The following is a 22,234-nucleotide window of genomic DNA, read 5'->3' as shown; positions in this document are numbered from 1 at the left end:
CCAGGCAGCCCCAGGCAGCCCTGGAATGCGCCACGGTTCAAATGCCCAAGACCAGATGGAGGTCCAGAAGTGGATGACTCAAAGTTTATTAGTTTTGCCACCTGGGCAGTATAGCCAAACCAGCTGCCATAAGGCAGTTCCAATTTCAGCAAAGCAGTAAATGAACATAAAAGTGAGTGTAAATCCCAAGAAAAAAGTAAAGGAGAATGGCTGCTGCTGCACGGAGATTCATTCAGGCTGAGCCCCATTGACAGCCCTTGTAGGAGGCACAGCTGCCATGCCAGGTAGAGGGCAAGGACAGGTTGCAGCACCAAGCCCTGAAAAGTCACCCCTTGAGTCGCTCCAGGAGCCAGTCTCCATTTGGGATGTTTGACTTGCTGGCTTGGTAGATTCCTAATCGCATCTGATGATAACAGAATGAGAAAAGCCAGCGCCTGTTAGATCATGATGATGCTGTGAGGCCAGAAGCTTTTTTCTGGAAACGATGGAAAGTTGTTATTTGGTCACCTCCTTTCCATAGTTCTGGGCCCTTGGAGGCATGGATAGTCATTGGAACATAAGCCCTTTGTGGCAGATGACCAGGAATCAAGTCATTATCCTCATATGGAATTGAATTATTATAGGTTTTTAAGATCTAGATATGAAATACTGCAAGAGTCAGAGGTTGACCCTACAGTTTTAGATGACCCCTTTAATAGATCTGTAGTTCTCGAAAGCTGAAACAAGTATAATAATGAGGATATGATCCTAGGACCAAGTTGAAAGAAGTACAGTAATTTTTGTTTAAATGAGAATGATTCACTAATGAATTAAAAAAAGTTAAGTAATCTTGATCCTCTGTGCCAGTAAGAATGCTTTGGGCAACAAGGAACAGAAAACTTGATTAAACTGACTTAAACAAAATAGAGGTTTATTATTATTATTTTTTCGTGTTACGAGAAGTTTAGAGGAATGTGGCCCCTGACTAGTTCACCTGCTCAGTGATGATGCAGGCTCTTCTTGTGTCATCTTGATGGAAAGTAAAAGGGGAAGGGAATGTACTAGTTGCTGATGTATTTTGCAATGGCTTCGATGCTAAAGGCTGGACCAGGGTTCCATCCGTTTGGGTTAACCTCTGCCTTCAGGTGATCTTTTCAGGAGCTGAGTGCTTCCGTGTTTGTATTTCTCAGTTGACCGTTACTCAGTACTTAGTCTCACGCAATAATGTAATACTGCTCTTCTTTTCTTTGTATGATGAAAGTGTGGTTGCCTGCGTATTTTCTAAACAAGCAGGACAATTTTTTCTCTCTCCTTTTTCCTTCTACAATGACATGAAGTGAAATCAAACGAGAATATTCCTATTATAACCTTCTGTTTATGAGTATAGATAAAGTAGCTTCTGTTTTTTCTTCTTCTGGTAGGTGGCATGTTTGACTCACGTCGCTGCGAATTATCTTATTGGCCAAGAGGAAGCGCGGCGCTGGGGCACAGCTCACGGAAGTATTGTTCCTTACCAGGTAAGAATACAACAATATAGGATCAGTCTATTAGAATCTGCAGTTCTGTATGATATGAGTTTGAGAGATGATTCCTTTTTAAAAAAAGACTTTCAGGGTTTTCTGTCATATATCTTTGTCTGACTGTAACAAGGTTCTGTTATTCACTTCAAATTCTGTGTTTTGCACATTTCTTCATCAGAAGATTAGTAACAGGACACTTGAATGGATCAAAAGAACTTGCTGAAAGTGAGTGACTTTTGGACTCAGATGATGGTTTGCTTTTATTTTTTTCACCCAAAAGACGCACTGATTGTACCCATTCTATAAAGCCTGGTTTGTTCGCCATGTCAATTAAAAACCAAATGTTACCTACCCCAGCTGACAATAATATTCTCACAGGGTTGGAGAAAAATGAAAATTTGCGTGTGACAGATCTTCAGTTCTTGAGCAAAGCAGATGGTTCAGGAACTGCTGTTCTTTATTAAGTGTCTAAACTTGTCCTCAGAAATTCTTGACTTTGGCTAGTGTGAATGAATATGTGAAGAAACTATGACTTTTCAAAAATAAAAACAAAAACTCCTCTTCAACCTTTTCAACAGAGGACAATGTTGGAAACCATGGGAATTCATCTCAAATGTTGGAAGTTCAGGCTTCAGTTTTTGATGCGTATGGAGAAAGTATCTGTGAGTCAGAAGGCTTTACAGTAAAGTTCCAAATCATGTCACATAGGGAGGTATTCACTATGTTTAAGTATAACGTTTATAGTCTATTTTTTGCTTATTTTAAAAAACAGAATGTCTTTAAAAAATGTTTTGTGTAGACCTCAGTATCCCTCCTGGGTGTTTACAACAAGAGCTCTGGCATCTTGGGTGTGCTCTCAATTATTTCACTGTGAGGTGAAAAGAAATTTAGAATCATCGGCTATTTTTGTTATAGGTAAAAGATATGGGAGACTCTGTGTGTGTGTGTATGTGTGTGTTTCTTTTCATTGAAGACAGAAATGTACTTTTCCTTCTTGAATTGCCCCAGTTACATAAAATGGACACTGTGCTTATTTGATCTAGTTGACTGCAGCTTTATAATCTGTAAGAAATAAAAGAACATCTACTAGGGTCTTTCCTCAAAAGCCCAGAATTAATTTGTTTCCTCTTGATGGAGAACGGGTTCAGCACTGTGATTAAGGAACAAATGCAAATTTAGCTTGAATGAAGCTAGTATACCAAGATGGAGCCTAGATATGTTTGTAGACCCTGGTCTGTTTTCAATTTTTTAAAATAGATTTGGGAAATATTTTTATGGGTGAATTACAGGGCAATTATAATTCAGTTTTCTACAATAATTAAAGCTTTGCATCTCATTTGAGTTGTCTGAGTTTTGGGCTGAAAGCCTATAATGGAAGACTCTGATGGTCTCAGGAATTAGTTAAGGTGGCCACCTCACTCTCTTCAATTTTTAAAAATTTTATTTTATTTTTATATTTTAATTGAAGTAGAGTTGATTTACAATGTTGTGCCAGTCTCTGCTGTACAGCAAAGTGACTCAGTTTTACACATATAGACATTCTTTTTCATATTCTTGTCCATTATGGTTTATCCCAGGAGGTTGGATATAGTTCCCTGTGCTATACAGTAGGACCTTATTGTTTATCCATTCTAAATGTAACAGTTTGCATCTACCAACGCCAAATTCCCAGTCCATCCCGCTCCCTTCTCAATTTTATTGAACTCTGAAGGATTCTGGGGATCAAGGACCTCAAATGCATGAAATGAAAATTTTTGAAAAGTAGTGCTCCTTGATTTGTGTGTTATTTTGTATACATGCAATAATGTTTTTTTTTTGGCCGCTCTGTGCAGCATGTGGGATCTTAGTTCCCCAATCGGGGATCGAACCTGTGCCCCCTGCAGTGGAAGCACGGAGTCTTAACCACTGGACCACCGGGGAAGTCCCTGTATACAAGCAGTTCTTAACTCCTCGGGTTGATTATCCACTTGCGCTCTCTCCTCCCTGCTCTTTGGCTGCCACCTTTTTGAAAATGAATAAATTAAACAAAGTATACAGAATTGATATAAGCATTTTGCTCCTTGAACATCTTAGGTGGAGGCTTTTCTGAGAATTCAGATTTTTTAAAGGAATTTTTGATTTCAGTGCTCCTTTTGTTCCCATTATCAGTGGGTTTTGCCCCTGAGAAGTACCTAGCCCAAGGGATTGATCATTACATAATGCTCATGTTAATATTTTTAATGCATTGGTATTAGTTCAGTGTTTCTCAACCCTTCAAACAATTATATTTGTAAAGACAGGAGTGTTTTAGGGACAGGAGAGGAGAGTGCAGAGAAAGCAGCTGGTCTTCAAAAAGAATACATTTTGTTTATTATGTAAATGTGCAGTTATCAGTGTGGCCACCCCTCTTGAGATATATGACTAGCATGATACACATCGAGGACCAAAGCAACAGCCCGGCTGCTCATAGCCTCCTATCGCTCTTAATGACCTTCTCCTATTTCACTTGGCTTCCCCACACTTATTTCTCTTAAACGTGCACATGAATCATTTGGAAACCCCGTTAAGATGCCGATTCTGATTCCAGGTTATGTTGATGCCCATCGCAATGATAATTGTAGACCTAGACTTTCTTATTATCGATGACTGCACCGTCTCGTTTATATTCCACTGGCAAATCCCAGTGCCGATTGGATTTAATAGTCCATCTATTCCGTGCCTGACGGAAGCAGTGAATATTGCTGGGGAAAAACATAACCACCATGTTATGTTCATGGCTGTCTCCCCCCAGCCGTACTCAGCAATCTTGCCACATTTATCTACATATTTATCTTCTCTCTCTGATATGATTATTTCACATCTTCTCTCTCTTCAAGTCTTCCTCTTCTCTCCTCATCCTTAGGCAAAGACTTTGTCTCATATGACATTAAAAATTGATGCAGCCAGAAGAGAACTGCTGCATTTTTTTTTTCTGCCATAACTCTCAAACTTCATTTCCTCCCATTACAGTGAATGAACTGTCCCTTTCCACATTTTGCCGATTTAAAGGCATTGCTCCTGCACTTGATCTCTTCCATCACCTGTATTATCTGATCACGTCCTTCACTTTAAAAAAACCCAGCCTTGGACATCGCCCCCCCCATACCCTAACCCCCCAACTCTGGGGCATGTCTTATTCCATTTACCATCCCATTTCTTCGTGCTCTTATTTATATGGCAAAACTCTTCGAAAGTTTTGGGTGATGTCTGCTGGAAGGAAACACTGCAACCTCTATTCTGCAGTGCCATCTGTACCTCACAAGTAAAGAGACTTTACAGCACTCTGAAGCCTCAGGAGCTTGAGTGCAGTGGACCAGCAGGGGAAGCTGACTTTCTGGGCAGTTCATTAATAAGAATACTCTTCTTACGCTTTTTCTTGAGCCTTTCAAATGTAGGGCCTTCAAAGAGAATTGTTCCTTTAAATGGCCTGATAATTCACATGGTGATTTCTTTCAAACTTTCCCCTCCCCCACCAAGAGCTTCCAATTCAAGAGAGTGAAGAAAACTATTATTCAGATGATTAAATAAAACCATGTCTCCCTTTCTTCAGTTTGGGCTCATTCAACCAAGGAATAGAGCAGGAAACTGTGCTATGTTATTTCTGGTAGGGACCTTATACTGTATATTTAATTTGGCATAAGCAGAGACTGAGACAGGCAGTAAATTCCAAGTTTGAAGAGATACAGCACTTTGCTATCATTCCTTAGAAAAACATCAAAATGCTGTTAAATCATAGCAGATTAGGTAACCTTGGGAATCTTTTTCTTTTAACCCATGTTAAGGATGTTTTAAAAAGCCAAAATGTGAATGATATACATCTGTTTCTTGTGTGACTTTTTCTTTGTACCATAGGAGCAGTAAAGCATTCATTTGCTGAAGTTTGCAAGTACAGTTTAAACAAGCATATGATTACATTGCATATCTTATTTAATTGATGCATTGATAATAAGAGTAATAATAAACATGCTGGCTTCCATTGAACACATATCATGTAACTGGGATATATATCTACATATATGTATATTTTTCTTTCTCATTCTATATGGATGAAAGGGACATTTAGAGAGGTGAACCAACTCTCCTATGGCTATAGCTAGAAAGTCAAAGGGCCTGGATTGGAACTATGGTTTTAAGTTTTCAAAACTTGTTTCCTTTCTTACTATATCCGAACTAGTGGTTCTTTTGATGCTTGACACATTGTAGCTACCTGTCTTTTAGTTTCTTTGGCAGATAGAATTCTTCTGATCTGTTTCCATCATCTCTTTGACAAACGACCTATTTATTATGATTTTAGAGGGTCCCAAACCTAATAAGTGACCTGGCTATGGAACTATACTTGAATTCTGAGCTATGCGGCAACTGCAGGTTTCCCTCTACCGTGTTTTCATTCATGCTTTCAAATGACTTCTGATCTTTTTCCATCATCTCTTTGACAAACGACCTATTTATTATGATTTTAGAGGGTCCCAAACCTAATAAGTGACCTGGCTATGGAACTATACTTGAATTCTGAGCTATGCGGCAACTGCAGGTTTCCCTCTACCGTGTTTTCATTCATGCTTTCAAATGACTCCTGATACATAAGCAACAGTTCTTGAGCCCCCTATGGAGTTGGCACTGTTTTAGTTCCGGAAGGCTTCCAAATGAGGAAAAACTAGGCCCTTGATTTCAGTGAACTCAGAGGCGATATAGCAAGCACAGCTGAGAGGGTTTGAGCTTTGGCGTCAGACAGGCCTGGACTCATAACTTGGCTTTGCCACTTCATGGCTGCGAAATCTTGGACAAGTCTTTTAATATCCCTAGTGTTAGCTGCTTCCTATGCAAAAAGGTGATGATGATAGTTGTTTCCATGTTCATTGATGGAGTTAAATGAGATAGTGCGTGCTAAGTGTTTTGTGTAGTAGCTGACTCTAGTCAGCATGTGGTGGAAGGTGGCTCCTGTTATTATTTCTGTAGTTGAAGTAGTAATTATAACTTTGTGAAATAGTTTCTAGGAAACTATGAAATAGTCCCTATGAAAACTGTCCATGGCAGTTTAGGGGCAGAATAAATAAAGAGACATGGCTGATTTTCTTTCTTAATGGAATTTCCACTTTAATTTCTTTCTTTAAAAAAAAAAAACAAAAAACGAAAAGGAGGGCAATGTACTGTGCTACTTTTCTATTAAAAAAAAAAACTGTTCTCAGATATTTTTTAGAAATTGTAGTATTGAGCCATTGCTCAAAGGTAGCGTTACTGAAAGAAACACAGTTTGAGGAGAATCATATATAGCACCACCACTCAATTGTCAAAGGGAATACGGCTTCTAGTTTACTGATGTGTTTGGTAAATTGAGATTTAGCATAAATTCATACTTAACTAAATGAAACATGGTAAAAATGATTTTCAGAAGTATTCTCTGAGGAGTCCACAAGATGGGAACCTGTTTCTATAAAAGATACATACCTACCCTTTTGAGAGCCAAAAATTGTAGAGATTTCTCTTTCAGTTTTTAAAAGTGAGAGAACTACAGAATATTCTGAACATCTGTTCTTATAACCTTAAGATTGCAATGAACGTTGATAATCTCTAACCAGTAAAAAAAATACCCGAAGATTTTTTATTGGGAACAAAAGTGCAGGTGACAGCAAATACATTAGATTCTGTCTCAGAGGTTTCTGCAAACTTTTGGATTACTTAGCACTGACAAGTTAGAATATTCAAAGGTTGTTTGTTTTTTTTTTTTAATTTAAGGCATGAATTGTCTGAATTTCCCCCGCCCCTTTTGTTCTAAAGGTTTTGTCCAGGTAGCTTTTGATTATTTGCTTTAGAGCTTATATTTGTCTTAATCCTTATGAATTTGGAATTCTTGTTAAAACAAAACAAAATCATTTACTTGAAGATCCTGGTTACTTTGAATCCAATTGGCTAGGATTTTGTCTCAGTCCTAAGAATATAGGTAATGGGGCAGTCCAACAGGCGGATAAAATTAGAGCAGACATGCTAGCTACTGGCATGATAGCTGCCACCCTCTCTGCTTCTCCCTAGAAAAGCTTCAGCTTTCTTTGATTTCAAGTAAAATCCCTAAATTTAAAATAAATTAGGCAACATGATGTTTAAGGAGAGCATATTGCACAAAGAATAAACATATGTATGACTGTGCAAAGACCATTGTGATTTTTAAAAAATCAGTATTGCCTTCAGTTGACAAATATGGTCTTTTTAATGCATTTCACCAAGAGGTAAAATAGAAAGAGGCACAAGGAAAGACAATGTATCTCAAGGAATAAATCTGAAATTCCTTTAGGATCTTATCAGCTTCTCTGGGATTCTTGATATTCTTCTCGTTATATATGGATAATTGATAGGATTGTATGTTGTTTATACCTATCAAATTTGGCTAAAATTACCCCAAAGAATTTTGAATATTCAGCTAAGTAAGAATATTAATATTATTGACTTAATAATATTGTATTAATAATAACCATTATAATCAGCAATAACATTTATTGAATGATTGCTATGTGTCAGTTATTAAGTACTTTATATATATTAATTCCATCCTCACAGCAACCCTGTGAAATAGGCAAAGCTATTATCCTCACTTTCAGATGAGGCACAGAGAGGTTAAATAACTTGCCCAAGGTCGCATATAAGTGTGTAGCTGGGATTCTAACCCAGGCAGGGGAACTATACTATATAGGCAGATGATGTGATGCTACTTACTTAAACTGACATGTTTAGTTTCGTTTTCTATCTTCATCCCACTTTTGAGGAAGAATTATGTGACATTTTCCTCTACATAGTTTCCCCTTTAGGACTGCCAAGAGCAATTGAAGAGGTATAAACAATTCTGTTGTTTACTCATTACTGAGATCCTTAATTAGGACCTAATTTCATTCAGGAAATCAGGTTGTACATCTTCTGAAGAAATCCTTTGATTGCCTATGCTGAAATTGTATTAGAATCATAATTAAGTCAAGTCATAGTGAAACAGCTATCTCTCGCTCCATCTATGTAATGAATGCGAACAATACTGTCTTTGAGCAGTCTAGGAGCTTGGGATGGTCTTAGCTATTGTGAGACTCCTAGTTTCTGGTTTTCAAATGGTATCTCTGTGAGTTTGGAGGTCGAGGTGGGAAGAAGTGGACATTCAGGGGCATGGGGCGGCGGGAGAGGCCAAATAGGCAGATCTCCACGTGTTCCAACCCCATTTCAACCAGAACAGCTCCACTTTGTGTTTGTTTGTTTGAAATACAGAGTCCACTGGTTAAAAATGATTATTTGTCCTAGGTCAACCAACTTGTACTGAAGGATTCTACACGACTAGACAGTAGGTTTTGTACATGTTTGCGGTGAGGTTGGGAAAAGAGAGACTCGTTTTCCTTGATGTTGGTGGTTCCTAGAGCTGTGACCTAGAACCTTTATTAAAGGGTCTAATCCAGCTGAGCTGGAGGCCTTGCCAGGGGTTTGTGTGATGCCTGGCAGAGCTCCTCTGTGGAGGAGCACACACGTCACCTCCCAGCTGAGAGTCTGGCCTGGTGACTCTGCGTGGAGGTCAAGGCTCTTTGGCTCAGGTAAATCACGTGGGACTGGATTCTGGAAACAGTTGGACTTGGATGTAGTTACACATCCTGTTCCGTTCTTAGGGGTGTCCAGGGCAAGTGTTGTTGAAATTCTGAGTAGGTGTGCTTAGCACTGATACAATACCCTGATGGCTCCCTGTTCAGGTGCAGGCTACCTGGGGGGAAAAGAACTGAGTTCTGATATGGTACAAATTACTGTTATAATATAATTCAATATTGGGCAGATAAAATCATACAGTGGAAGAAAAACTATACGATGTTAAGTTCTGAAGTGAACCTATGTTGGAGACTTGAGCACATCATGTCCACATATATAAATATGGCTGTGATGTATGCTCTTTTGCATCCTAGTTTTGTTTCTGGCATTTAGGGAAAGGGGTACTGGTGCAAGGACTCTGCTGAGACAGGAGATGCTAAGTGTGTATACTGAGTGGGGCTAGTGAAATAGGAATGTGGTGTTTTTTTTGAAAAATCATGTTAATAATTCATTTGACCTAATTTTAACCTGGAAATGATTCTCAAGTGTCCCTTTCCTCTCTTCTTTCCTGAGGGTAAAAGTTGGTGTGAAATGCTCTAGGGCTTTGCCGCGCCATGGAGCAGTGGCATCGGCATTACCTGGAAGCTTGCTGGGAATGAGAGTCTCGTTTATTCTACTGAACCAGAATCTGCATTTTAACAAGATCCCCAAGTGATGTGTTTTCACGTTAGATTTTGAGAAGCCCTGCTCTCAAGTATGTGTGTGAAATCCCTTTGGTCATTGCATTATGGGTCCACTAGATGTCACTCTTGTAACCTGGTAATGGAAAGGCTTTTTTTTTTTTTCAGTGAGGACTTAGAAGAATCTGTGAATATGAACACGTTATTAGGTGATTTCCTCCCCATGCTTAGAGCTACTGATATACACGTTGATTATTTAAGGTGAAACTACCCTTCTTTCTGGTTCACAGTCCTGGAGAGAGACGCCTGGGAATGATTTTCATTTTGTGGAATTAGCGCTCGTACCTTCCATTTTTCTGTCCTTCAAGCCTCCTGTTGCTTGGGTTAGTTCTGTCATTATATAACCTTAGCACAGACTATGCTGCAGTCGCTCTGACTGACTGACTCACCGAGAGAACAGCATCCTGGCCTGCTCAGCACAGTGACGCAGAATAAACGTACAGGTTTGATCTCTGTAGAAATGACTGAGAGCAGAAAGGAAACAAGGCTGTATCCTGAAATTAGCATCAACCTCTGTGTGATTGTTGGAGGAAGGGCAGCCCTTTCTGAATTCTTGGGGTGTCTCAGGGGTGGTTTTACAGAAAAGGCCACTTCTGCTTAGAAAGAAATGTCCCAAGTGTAATCTTGAAGGGCGTTAGTTTCAGCCATGAAGGTGGATATAAGGGACATTTACAGATAAAGTAAGGTCCAGAGGGAGATGATGTACTTTCAGAGATATATGAGGCCCCTAGGACAAGTCCTGTTAACAACTGGTTAGGTCTGAATATTAGGAATGAGAGGTGAAAAGGTTAAGGACTATGCTTTAGACTATCCAATTTTTTGCTGGATGCCCAGCTTGAGAAAAGTTAGTTCTTGAAATAAATCAGTCTCTTGCAAAATTCTCCTCCCTCTGAGTCTGATGTGGTTTTTCATCTGTTTCAGTTAACAAGGGTAGCAAACAAGTAGTAAAGTAGCAGGTGTGTGTGTGTGTGTGTGTGTGTGTGTATGTGCACTTGGGTGTGTTTTGTGACTGTTTTTTGTGTGTATTTCCTCTTCTTGGTGAGTGGCAGGGGCATTTATAATATCACTAAATGAGTAAAACATGCTTAATTTGATTTCAGTCTAGTAAATATTCTTACTGATGTGAAAACAATACGGTTTTAGCTTAAATATAACTTTCCTTTGTTCCAAATAATTAAGGTGGCCATAGTATTTACTTTGACTCTTTAGAGTCCTTTTTGCAACATCATTTATTATGAGGTGATTTCTAATGACCAGGAGCAGAATTAATTTTCAAGCATTTTATGGAGAATCAATTTCATTTTTTAAAGTAGTATCTAAATTATGGAAAACAAGCCTGAAATGCTCATTTCCCATTCCTAGCCACGGTCTAAATATCTACTTCTGCAAGTTGATAGGATTTTACACCACCATCCCCATCACTGTTGGATTTCCTTTTTAACTGTTGCTGCTAAGACTGCAGATGCTACCAGATCTAGCAGCGTACTTTAGCTGTATTGTTTAAAAGCATGGGCTTTGGAGTCAGACAGACCTTGGGCAAATTGCTTCATTTCACCGAGCCTCAGTGTCTTCATCTGTAAAATAGGGACAATCCTACCTGCCTCCTGGGCAGTGGTGATGATTTAGTGAGACAGTGCATGTAAAGTACGTGGCCTAGAGTTAGGCACGTGGTGTATGCTCAGCAGATGGTAGCTGTTATCCCCGTATTGTACCCATCCCACAGACCCCAGTCCTATAGTGTTGGTGCCCGTCTCTCGGTTGTTGAAACCCAGTTCACCACCTGTGGCAGGAACCCTTGTTCCTACACTTTTTCTCCACCAGAGGACAGATCCAAGTCAAGGAGCTGTCCTTTCCCTCTGCCTGGCAAATATTTGTGTGTGTGTGTGTGTGTGTGTGTGTGTGTGTGTGTGTGTGTGTGAGACGAGTGGATGGGGAGCAGATGAGTACCATGCAGAGTGGTAGGGAGGACGTTGACCCCCGCACTGCAACAAGGAGAGAAGTTCTCCTTACAACCCACCCTGGAATCCTCAGTGAAAGTTCCCCTCAGTGTCCTAAAACGGTGGTCGAGTTCAGCAGAACTGAGAATAGTGAGCCCTGTTAGTGTTGTCCGTACAGCCATATCACAGGCTGAACCATGGTCCCATTCACCAATTTAAACATTATTTCTCAAGAGGAACAAACTCGAAGGTGCAAACTGTGAAATCTCAATTGGACTTTTGCAGTGCAGATTCCGGATTGCCTGCTCGTTATTACCTTTACTGCTTTGGAATGACCTTTTTGGTTCAGAGAGGACCTCTGGACTTCAAATAGCTGTAACTCATATGTTGGGGGTCACTGGAACATTACCTGGTTCAGCAACAGCGTCAGAAAGCTACTGTGAGGCAGTCCAAAGAGATCTTTCATCCTGAAAACACCCTTGTAGGAGTTTTTGCAGTTCCAACATAAGCTGCCCTATGGTTTGATTTGATAATATCCTGTTGATGAAAAACAATGAAGATTTCAATGTAACCGCAATAGTATTAGTGTGCTGCCTCAAACAGAAGAGGATATAAAATATTAAAGAATTAGGAGCACTCTGTATCTTAAAAATATACTCTTATTTTTCCTGCTAGACTTTTGGAGTCTGCATTAGGTTTTTTTTGTTTGTTTCAACAAAGTTAACTTTAATATATATTTTTGATAATTGTTTAAAATGCTTTCTCAAAAAAAACCTTAAAAGGGGTATGGATTATTCTTTCTTCCTACCATATCATTCTTGTTTCCATTGCAAGGAGTCAAATCAGTAAGGTCAGTCCCAGTTCGAAGAAGCTGGGGGGTAGGGAACAAAACTTATAATGGTGTTACTGTGTAGATTGCAAAAGAATCTGAGGTTTATTCAGCACATATAATGGTGCATTGAGGTGTTGTGTTAATATGGGGGGCCAGAAAATGAGCTCTGTGTATAGTGAATCTGTTAAGTGGCAGTTTACAGTTTAACCTAAAAATTGGGAGAAAAGTTGATAAGTGCAGAGGAAGCATGAGACCCAATCTGACAGAGACTCGCTAGGGTGATGGTGGTGGGTGGAAGGAGGAGGGAGAGGAGAAGGGGATTCTGTGGTGTACTGGGTGAAGGTGGGGATGGCAAAACTCTCCATCCATGTAAACAGGAAATTGACAGTTTTGTAGAAAAGCAAAGCCCCAAGTGTTTAAAGGCATGTAAACTCTAGTATAAAGCAGAGTGGATAGAATGATTGGTGGCAGGTAAGGATCACAATTCCATTTGGTTTTCACAGGCTTGGTAGAAGGAGAAAATGTAGAAACTAGTGAAAACTGGTACTGCAGAGTTAGGAAATCTATAGGAATCTTCGGGATGGATGAGCTGATGGGATTATGACATTTTATATATAGAAATGATGAAAACAGAATAAGTATAATAAAAACAGTAAATGAAAATGTACAAAATAATGCTGGACAAAGAAATTCACTGAGAATGAGAAATTCATGCTCAGTAATAAGAATATATTTAGAGATATTAAGGACCAATGGCTTTTAAACATTTTTTCTTTCTTTCTTTTTGCTCAGAGTTACTTTGAGAAGCTGATGAGAAATATGGAATCCTTGCTCAGAAAAGTACACATACCCATATACATGCATGATTTTGCACATGATTTCAGGAGCTTCTCAGACCTCTTGGGACCCATCCCTGGATTCCTGCCAAAGACCAACTGAATTAGGGTCAGGATATTGAAATTCTATTGATAACACCAGAAAATTAGACCAAATAGTAGTTACGAGGGAAATCATACCCTGAGACTGAAAGATCTCACACAAATGTCTGCTTCATAGGGGAAGAAGTTTTAGAATTAAGGAGGGAAAGGAATTATAATGGACTTGGGCCTAAGATTAGACAGGGATTGGTGTAAGAAATGATCTGTGACTATTGTAATAATGCTCACAACTCAATTACATTCAACCTTCTGAAGGGGAGTGAAAGAAAAAAAAATTCCGTTACATTATTACTCGGTTTTAGAAAATGGAACTATGATCAAATCAATGTGTGCTTTAAGTTAAAATTGAAAGTAATATTTTCAGAAGTCTGTAACTTGTAGGAAACCTGGAAATGCTTTAAACACATTAGTGGTAGGACAGGAAAATATGTCACATACCGAAGATTAGGAGCTCCTATAAAAACTTTTGCATCCATCTCATAAAGTAAAAGAAGCAAATATAAGGGGAAAAAGTAGGCAAAAGATTATTCAAGTGAGAACAGGGAATGCCTCAAAGTGTGACAGGTCAGGTGTAAATAAGAAGCCAGTCAGACTGTAAAGGAATTCAAGAAACAGCACAAAAAAGACTGCAATCCAGAAATAAAAGCTTTTTTATACATGAAAGGCAGAAGGTCACTTGGAAACTCCATGGGACTGCTTGATGATCAGGGTGCAAAAGATGTGCTCATGGGGAAGAAAGGAGATCTAGGGGCTCAATGAACTCTTTGCTTTGGTCTTTGTTGAAACATAAAAATTTCCTCTGTCATCGTGTCTTTTGAAGCAAAGAGGTGAGAGATATAGTATTAGATCAAATAGTGGTCAGGGAACAGGATGTTCTACCTGATCGACATGCTGGATATAAGTAAATTGCTGAAACTTTACGGCATCCATTATAAAGGGCTAAAGAAACTCAAGGGAATAAATTGACCAAAATGCAAAATAAGTCTTGTACTCACTCTTCAGTATGAGTGAATTCCACTCTTGCTTCCTTTCTAATGAGGACACCCTACAATCTATCGGTGAATCTCATTCATACTGGTGGACTTCAAAAGTGGTAGGATCATTGACTACTTGGTATAATGAATGGAGGAAAGTAGTCTGTTTTCTATGACATGCTGGATTGTTTGAAGAGGTAAATAAGCACCAGGAAAAAAACAACAAATGTAATTTGTTTAGACTTTCAAGGAGTCAGTTACAAAGTTTCACAACAAAGCTATTCCAAATTGTGTTACCATGGTATTAGGAGGAAGATTTTGTCACACATGGGTATCAACAGAGGAAACAAAAAGTAGGGTGTATGAGCCTGCTGTTGATGGAGACATGTAAACAGTGAGGCGCCTCCAGGGATTTCGGCTGGACTTCGTTATTATACATATTTATAGATCATCTGGAAGAGTATGTACACAATGAAATACCTGAGGGTGCAGGACTAAGCTCCTTTGGCTAGTGAAATTATAACTCAACAGGAATAAGCTTTTGAAAGATCATGTAAGTGGACGAGAAAGTGGCAGGGAGGCTCAGTAACATAAGAAGTGCTACCAATTTAGGGAAAAAGAAACCAAACTAAACTTGTAAAACTGTGGGCTCTGAATTATTTAGAAACCTGCTTTCCTTTAGGGACCAGGAAAGGAATTTGGAGTCCTTGTATCAGTAATTGCATCCTTCTGAATAGGCCAGTGAATGTTGGAAGGTTGTGAAACCAAAGGTGCACTTGAAGCAGAACCGTTGTGCCTCTGCATTCTTTTGGTTTTGATTGTCCTATCTCACAAAGGGGTATGAGAAAGACCTAGTTTCAAATCCTGACTCAATCTTTACAGGATTTTTATGAGGACCCAATTGAACATATGTGAAATTGCCTAGTACGGTGGTCCGTGGCAAGCCCTGAATGTAGTATCAGGGGGGACATGATGGAAGTAGACTCTCCTGGTTGGACCAAATCATTCAGGCTCTAACTTGGTATAGGAAGGTGCTGATCTATCTTCTCTCCAACTCACCTACAAGGAACTTGCTTCTTACAGGGGAGACAATGTAATTTTTGAACAGCTCTGATTGTCACTCAGGGCTTTATACTTAGTTGAAAGCTACCTTTCTTGTGATTTATAGGCAACAGAGTAACAGAGAAGAAAGGGGACTTGAGAGATCACTCATTCAAAACCTCTTATTTTATGGATGCGGATGAGGAATATAAGGTGGGATGTATTTCTGCCCACATGACTTCATAGAACTTTGCCTCATCGATATTTCTGTTTGCATTATTTATTAGTGTGTTTATTTTACCTTGATATTTGTGAGGCCCTTACTGTGCAGGCCCATCTTCACCTTCCCTTGTTTAGCATCCATTACCAGTTAGCTGTTAATACTGATCCCACCCTCAGGCTGATTTATTTTATTTTCTGTATTGCAGCTGCTACTCCTTTAGAGCAGGGGTTGGCAAACCATGGCCCGTGGGCCAAATCCATCCTGTGCCTGATTTTATGTGGCACGTGAGCTAAGAATAGTTTTTTAAAAAAAATTAATTTATTGATTTTATTCATTTATTTTTGGCTGCATTGGGTCTTCATTGCTGCACGCGGGCTTTCTCTAGTTGTGGCAAGCAGGGGCTACTCTTCGTTGCGGTGTGCGGGCTTCTCACTGCGGTGGCTTTTCTTGTTGCGGAGCATGGGCTCTAGGCGCATGGGCTTCAGTAGTTGTGGCTCGCGGGCTCTAGAGCGCAGGCTCAGTAGTTGTGGCGCAGGGCTTAGTTGCTCCACGGCATGTGGGATCTTCCTGGACCAGGGCTCGAACCCGTGTCCCCTGCATTGGCAGGCAGATTCTTAACCACTGGGCCACCAGGGAAACCCAAGAATAGTTTTTACATTTTGAAATAGTTAAGAAAAATCAAATGAAGAAAAAAATTTTGTAACTCATGAAAATTATGTGAAGCTTAAATTTTAGTGTTCATAAATAAAGTTTTATGAAATCGTAGTCACACTCCTTTGATTATGTATTATCTACGTCTGCTATTGTGCTATAACAGAAGAGTCTTGGCAGAGACTGTATGCCCTGCAAAGCTGAAAATACTTACAATGAGCCCTTTACCAAAAACGTTAGCTGACCCTGGTTGTAAAGTGTCTCCAAAGACCCAATCAGCATCACTCTATATTTCTCCATGTGCCTTTTCCTTTCTCAGAGTTCCAGCTTGAATTCCACTTCCTTCATGACCCTCAAAAATTTTTCTTTCCTCTTTACCTAATACACACTAGTGTTTGATTGATTGCGTAGTTTTCTAAGAGTTTTACATATATTGTTTTGTCCTTTCCCCCCCCTCTTTTGTAAATGTAATCTTTTTGAAGGCAGGAACCATATAATGTGTTTAGCAACATAGCACTCAGCCAAGGATTAGGCTCATAGTACTTGGCTCTAACTAGGTATTCGCTGAATTTAATTGAATTTCTTTTAGTGGTATCCTCCAGAATTCATTTAAGGAGCCATAGCAGGGAAGACAGGATTTTGCTATACAAATAATTTATGTGATTACTGCTTTAATTGTGACTTGTACAGAGAACTGTGGGAGCCCAGAAGAGCAAGTAACCCAGGGAGTCAGAAAAGGCTTCCAATAGGAAATAAAATTTGATCTTAATCTTGAAGACTGAGTAGAGTTTGCTAGGTGAAGAAGGGAGAATGGGGAGGAGAGGGCTTGAGCATTCCACGACTGGGTGTGTACAAAGCATGGATGGAAGAATGCATCCAGGTGACCTCTCATTCCCTTTCCTCTGCCATAGAGGGATGAACACCATCCTAAATCTGGTGTTATCAATATCATGAATACTTTTATCCTTGTATTACATAGGTATACATCTTTATAGACTACCTAGTACTGTTTCACATATTTTTAAAACTTACATAAATAAGGTACTGACACAGCATTCTGAAAATTGCCTTCTTTTCTTTCAACCTAATTTTTAAGAGTTTTATCTGTATTAATACATGTAGTTCTAATACATGCATTTTTCATGCCTTGCATTATTCCATTCCTTCAGTATGACATGATTTGTTAACCATTCACCTGTTGAAAGATGCATGTATTGTTTCCCACTTTTTTACTTTTATAACATTGCTATGAGCATTCCTGTACATTTTTGTTGTTGTTCATATGTCTGAAATTCTCTGGAATCTATAACTGAGAGTAGAATTTCTGGGTCATAGGTGTGTGTATCTTCAACTTTGCCTGATATTGCTGGAAACTGAATTATATAAATAGATTTTCTAATATCACATCATCTCTGCATTCCCAGGAGAACCCATCAGTAATAACGTATTGTTTTTCTACACTTATCAATTTATTTTTCTAGAGTTTCATATAGGATTTTTACATCAATTTTCATAAGTAAGCTGGCTCAGAATTTTCTTCTCTTATATTGTTCTTGTTTGGTTTTGGTTTTTATGTTACTATGTAAGTCTCATAAAATGAGATAGGGACTATCCATTACTTTTCTGTTCTCTAGAAGATTAGAATTATCTGCGTATTAAAAGTTTGGTGGAAACAATCTGCTAGATCATTCTAACATTCTGTGGCCAACATCTACCCCTTGTTTTTCCTTTTTATCTTTTACTTAGATATTTTTGTTGGTGACTTCTTTCAAAATAGGTAAAATTACATATTGCAATGAGATCACCACCATAGTTAGTGTTAGCTAACACCTCTATGATGTCACATAATTATTATTCTTTTTTTGTAGTGAGTACATTAAGAGCTAGTCTCTTAGAAGTGTTGATGTTGTACTTCTTTATGTAACAGAAGAAGTATATTTTCTTTGAATGTTGATAAAAGAAATCTTTTCAAAAAACTATCTGGTTGCAGTGCCTTTTCTTGGGGGTAAGTTTTAGTTTCTAATAGTTGTCTATTCAGGTATTTGGCTTAATCAATGATCATTGCTCTAAATATGTTTTCTCTTGTTTTATGAATCACCTCTATTTGTCACCAGGTCTCTCTAATTTTGTGTGTTTGATGATTGATCCTCTTTTTCTTACTTCAATTTAACTCAGGTTCTTTTTTTTTAAAGAATCTCATCTTTATCAAAATGGCGATTTCTTTTTCTTAAAATTTGTAGCAGAATATTTTTAGGCTGGTCTTCATTTATCAATGTTTTGAGTCTTTTAAATTTACAAATATTTTTAATTAGGAAGGTGAACTTCCATTATCTTTTTATCTATTTTTAGAAATACCAAACTATCTTTATTTTGGGTCTCTATCTGTCCTCCTTATTTATTATGTCTCTTCAATTTCATTCTTTTTCCTTTTCTTCTTTTTGTTTGATGGTGTCAGTGCACAAATTCTGGGGCTTCCTCCCCAAGCCCTGCTTTCAAATACTGCTTATTCTTAGTTGCAAATGAAGGCTGTGCCCCTTGCTCCCCACCTGTTGTATCATCATCTCATTCCTTAACAAGATCTTCTTATATTTTTATCAATGTTGTTTTCAAGTTGTGAGTTTTCAGTGATCTCCAGTGATTTCATTTACTTTGGTTCATTTAGAATATACTTGGCAGAAAATCCTTAACATTTCTCTTCCAGTGTCCTTTATTCCAGTACTGTCCTTATTCTTCTTTTTAAAATAATTTCTAATATATAAAAATTAATGACTAAATAAATAAATAAATACATTTAAATGGGGATCTAGGAAGAGTAACAGATAATACTTTTCATGTCAACTTCTTACTTATAAGTTACACAACGTTTAAAAAAATCTTTGCCTATCTGGTAGGTGAATCATACTCATTATTGTTTTATTTTCATTTGTTACATTATTAGTGATTATGAATGTTTTTCTCATTTATTAAATAAGTAATGAATTACCTGTGTTCTTTGTTGTGGTGTGAGTCTTCTTATGAGCTTTTTGCAGGTTGACAATATCATGTCCATCTCACAGTTGTTGTAACTACTCTTTCCCAGTCTGTTTTAAAATTTTATTTAGGTTTGTAATGTACAAAATGTTATGTATAGATATTAAATTTGATAATTTTTCTTTTTTGACCTCTTTTATTGTTTTTATGCTTAAAAAGTATTTTCCATCCTGAAATATGACAATAATTTATATCTTTTGGTCAAATTTTTATGATTCCACATGAAAATATATATGTTTCTTTACCCTCTTTTAAAAAGTAAACAAATTGTGTTACTGTTTCCTTGAATGGATTATTAGATTTATTTTGGGATTCAGCCTAATGTACTAATAATAGTGTGATTGTATTTTTTTCACTATCCTTCCGAGATTCTCCAAGCTTTTATAAGCATTATCTTGTTAATTCACATAGCACCCTTTTGAGTTAGGTAATAACTGTGATCAGAGTTCCACATGCTGTTTTTAGAAAATCTCTTAATTTTGTTAACAAAACATTTGTAAGCAGTCTTTAATGACTAGCTGACATCACATTTAGAGTTTGGGATAAAAACATAGTTCTATTTAATGGCAGCTTTGTCAACTCATGTTTTATTTTCTGTCTTTATTTTTTAAACCTGTGGAAAATTTGCTACACTTGCACCTCTTTCAGAAATGACAGGGATTATGATTGAGGAAATGGAGATTTAAATTTTTATATTAGTGGTTCTCAATCTTAGCTTCACATTGAAATCATCCAAGAAGCCTTTTAAAACATGTTAATACTCAAGTTTCATGCCCAGAAATTATTATTTCCTTGTTCTATGATGGGACTGGGCATTGAGAGGTTTCAAAAAGTTCCCCAGGTGATTCTAATGTGCAGCCAGAGAAGAAAACCATTATTTGACATCAGTGGTTTTCAAAGTGTGGTCTCTAGACTTGCTGCATCACCTGGCAACTTGTTAGAAATGTGAATTATCAGGCACCATCCCAGATCTATTGAATCAGAAACTCTGGGGATAGAGCCTAGCAATCTGTGTTTTGTTGGGGATTTACTGGTTTTTTGTTGTTGTTGTTATGAGATAATTGTAGATTCACATGCATTTGGAAGAAATAATGCAGAGATCCAATTTCACTATTTTTACATGCACTTATGTGTATGTCTTTAGTTCTACGCAATGTTACCACATGTGTGCTACCACCACAGTCAAGATACAAGAATCTGTGGTTTCCCAAGCTGCCAGGTGATTCTGATGCAGCCAAGCCTTGGGAAACATTTCTAAAATGAAACCATAAGAGCAGGAACAGATCGTTTTTTCATAAGGATTCGTCTGAATACTCTAAGTGTGCTAATAGACCGGCAACATAGGTCTCACCTGGGAGCTTGATGGAAGTGCAGGATCTCAGATCCCATCTCACACTTAATGAATCAGTCTTCATTGTAATAAGATCCTTAGGTAATTTGTGTACACACTGAGCTTGAAGGATACCTAATGAATGGGTAAAAACAAAACAAAACAAAACAAACACAAATTCAAACAACAACAACAAAAAACCCAAATCAGTTTTTGGAAATTGGGTTCAGATATTTATTCTTGTAGTAATTAACTCTTATAGTAAAGATAATTTCTCTTGTACTAAAGATAAACTCAGTTTTTAAGCAAAACTGGTATCAGTTTTTCTGCTTTTATATCTTAGTCATTTCAAGATACATTTTGTTAGTTTTTTTTTTTTTTTTTGATAGACTTGGATTTTTTGTTTTTATCACATATGATATAAAATTTGAGATTTTCTATTAATTCATCTTAATATTACAACATCTTAAGTACAGGAAATATGACAACTATCATCAGCTTCATCAATATCAAACATGAATGTATCTGAATCCTTTTTTCCCCGTCTCTTTCTTTTTCTCCACTTCAGTCACTAACTTCTGACAAAATTGGAGATACTAGGTTTGTCTCAGGCTCCTGTTGAAGCTCTTTTGGTGTCTATCACTATTTTCTGCTTTCATTTTTATATTTGTTTTGAGATCCTGAGAAAGAATTTTTAGAAAAAAGTGCCACACAGATGGAAAGATATACCATATTCATGGATTGGAAGAATTATAATTGTGAAAATAACAATACTACCCAAGGCAATCTACAGATTCAGTGAAATCCCTATCAAAATATCAATAGCATTTTTCAAAGAACTAGAACAAATAATTTAAAAATTTGTATGGAAACAAAAAAGACCCCAAATAGTCAAAATAATCTTGAGAAAGAAAACAGAGCTGGAGATATCATTCTTCCTGACTTCAGATTATATTACAAAGCTACAGTAACCAAAACAGTATGATACTGGCACAAAACCAAACACATATATCAATGGAACAGAATAGAGAGCCCAGAAATAAACCCACACAGTTATGGTCAATTAATCAAACAAAGGAAGCCAGAGTATACAATGGAGAAAAGACAGTCTCTTCAATAAGTCATGCTGGAAAAACTGGAAGCTACACATGGAGGAATGAAATTAGGACCTTTTCTTACAGCATATACAAAAATAAAATAGATTAAAGACCTAAATGTAAGACTGGAAGCTGTAAAACTTCTAGAAGAAAACATAGGCAGAATACTCTGAGGTAAATTGTACCAATATTTTTTTGGATCTGTTTCCTAAGGCAAAGGAAAGAAAAGCAAAAATAAGCAAATAAGACCTAATTAAACTTAAAAGTTTTTGCACAGCAAAGGAAACCTTTGGCAAAACAAAAAGATGGCCTGCTGAATGGGAGAAAAGATTTGCAAATGAAGCAACTGACAAGGGATCAATCTCCAAAATATATAAACAGC

General features: G+C 37.7%; 1 protein-coding gene and 1 pseudogene across 17 annotated transcripts in view; one reads left to right on the top strand and one right to left on the bottom strand.

The window, feature by feature from the left end:
- The window catches only part of SUGCT (succinyl-CoA:glutarate-CoA transferase), a 792,254-nt gene that overhangs the window by 140,097 nt on the left and 629,923 nt on the right, over nucleotides 1-22,234 (top strand). For all 16 annotated transcript variants that reach the window (XM_082399856.1, XM_082399855.1, XM_082399852.1 and 13 more), the window contains one exon: nucleotides 1,401-1,496. In XM_082399856.1, coding sequence (XP_082255982.1) covers nucleotides 1,401-1,496 — 96 coding nt within the window. The remainder of the gene's footprint in view (nucleotides 1-1,400; nucleotides 1,497-22,234) is intronic.
- LOC309632390 (dolichyl-diphosphooligosaccharide--protein glycosyltransferase subunit TMEM258 pseudogene) overlaps nucleotides 17,257-22,234 on the bottom strand; it is a 28,873-nt pseudogene continuing 23,895 nt past the window's right edge. Inside the window, exon 1 of the transcript in view lies at nucleotides 17,257-22,234. This exon is cut by the window's right edge and continues 23,895 nt beyond it. The product of the transcript in view is annotated as a dolichyl-diphosphooligosaccharide--protein glycosyltransferase subunit TMEM258 pseudogene (transcript).

Source organism: Balaenoptera borealis (genome assembly GCF_965194805.1).
Source record: "Balaenoptera borealis genome assembly, chromosome: 7".
NCBI lineage: Eukaryota > Metazoa > Chordata > Mammalia > Artiodactyla > Balaenopteridae > Balaenoptera > Balaenoptera borealis.
The sequence above is the reverse complement of the archived record's forward strand: the minus strand, read 5'-3'. Positions and strand labels throughout refer to the sequence as shown.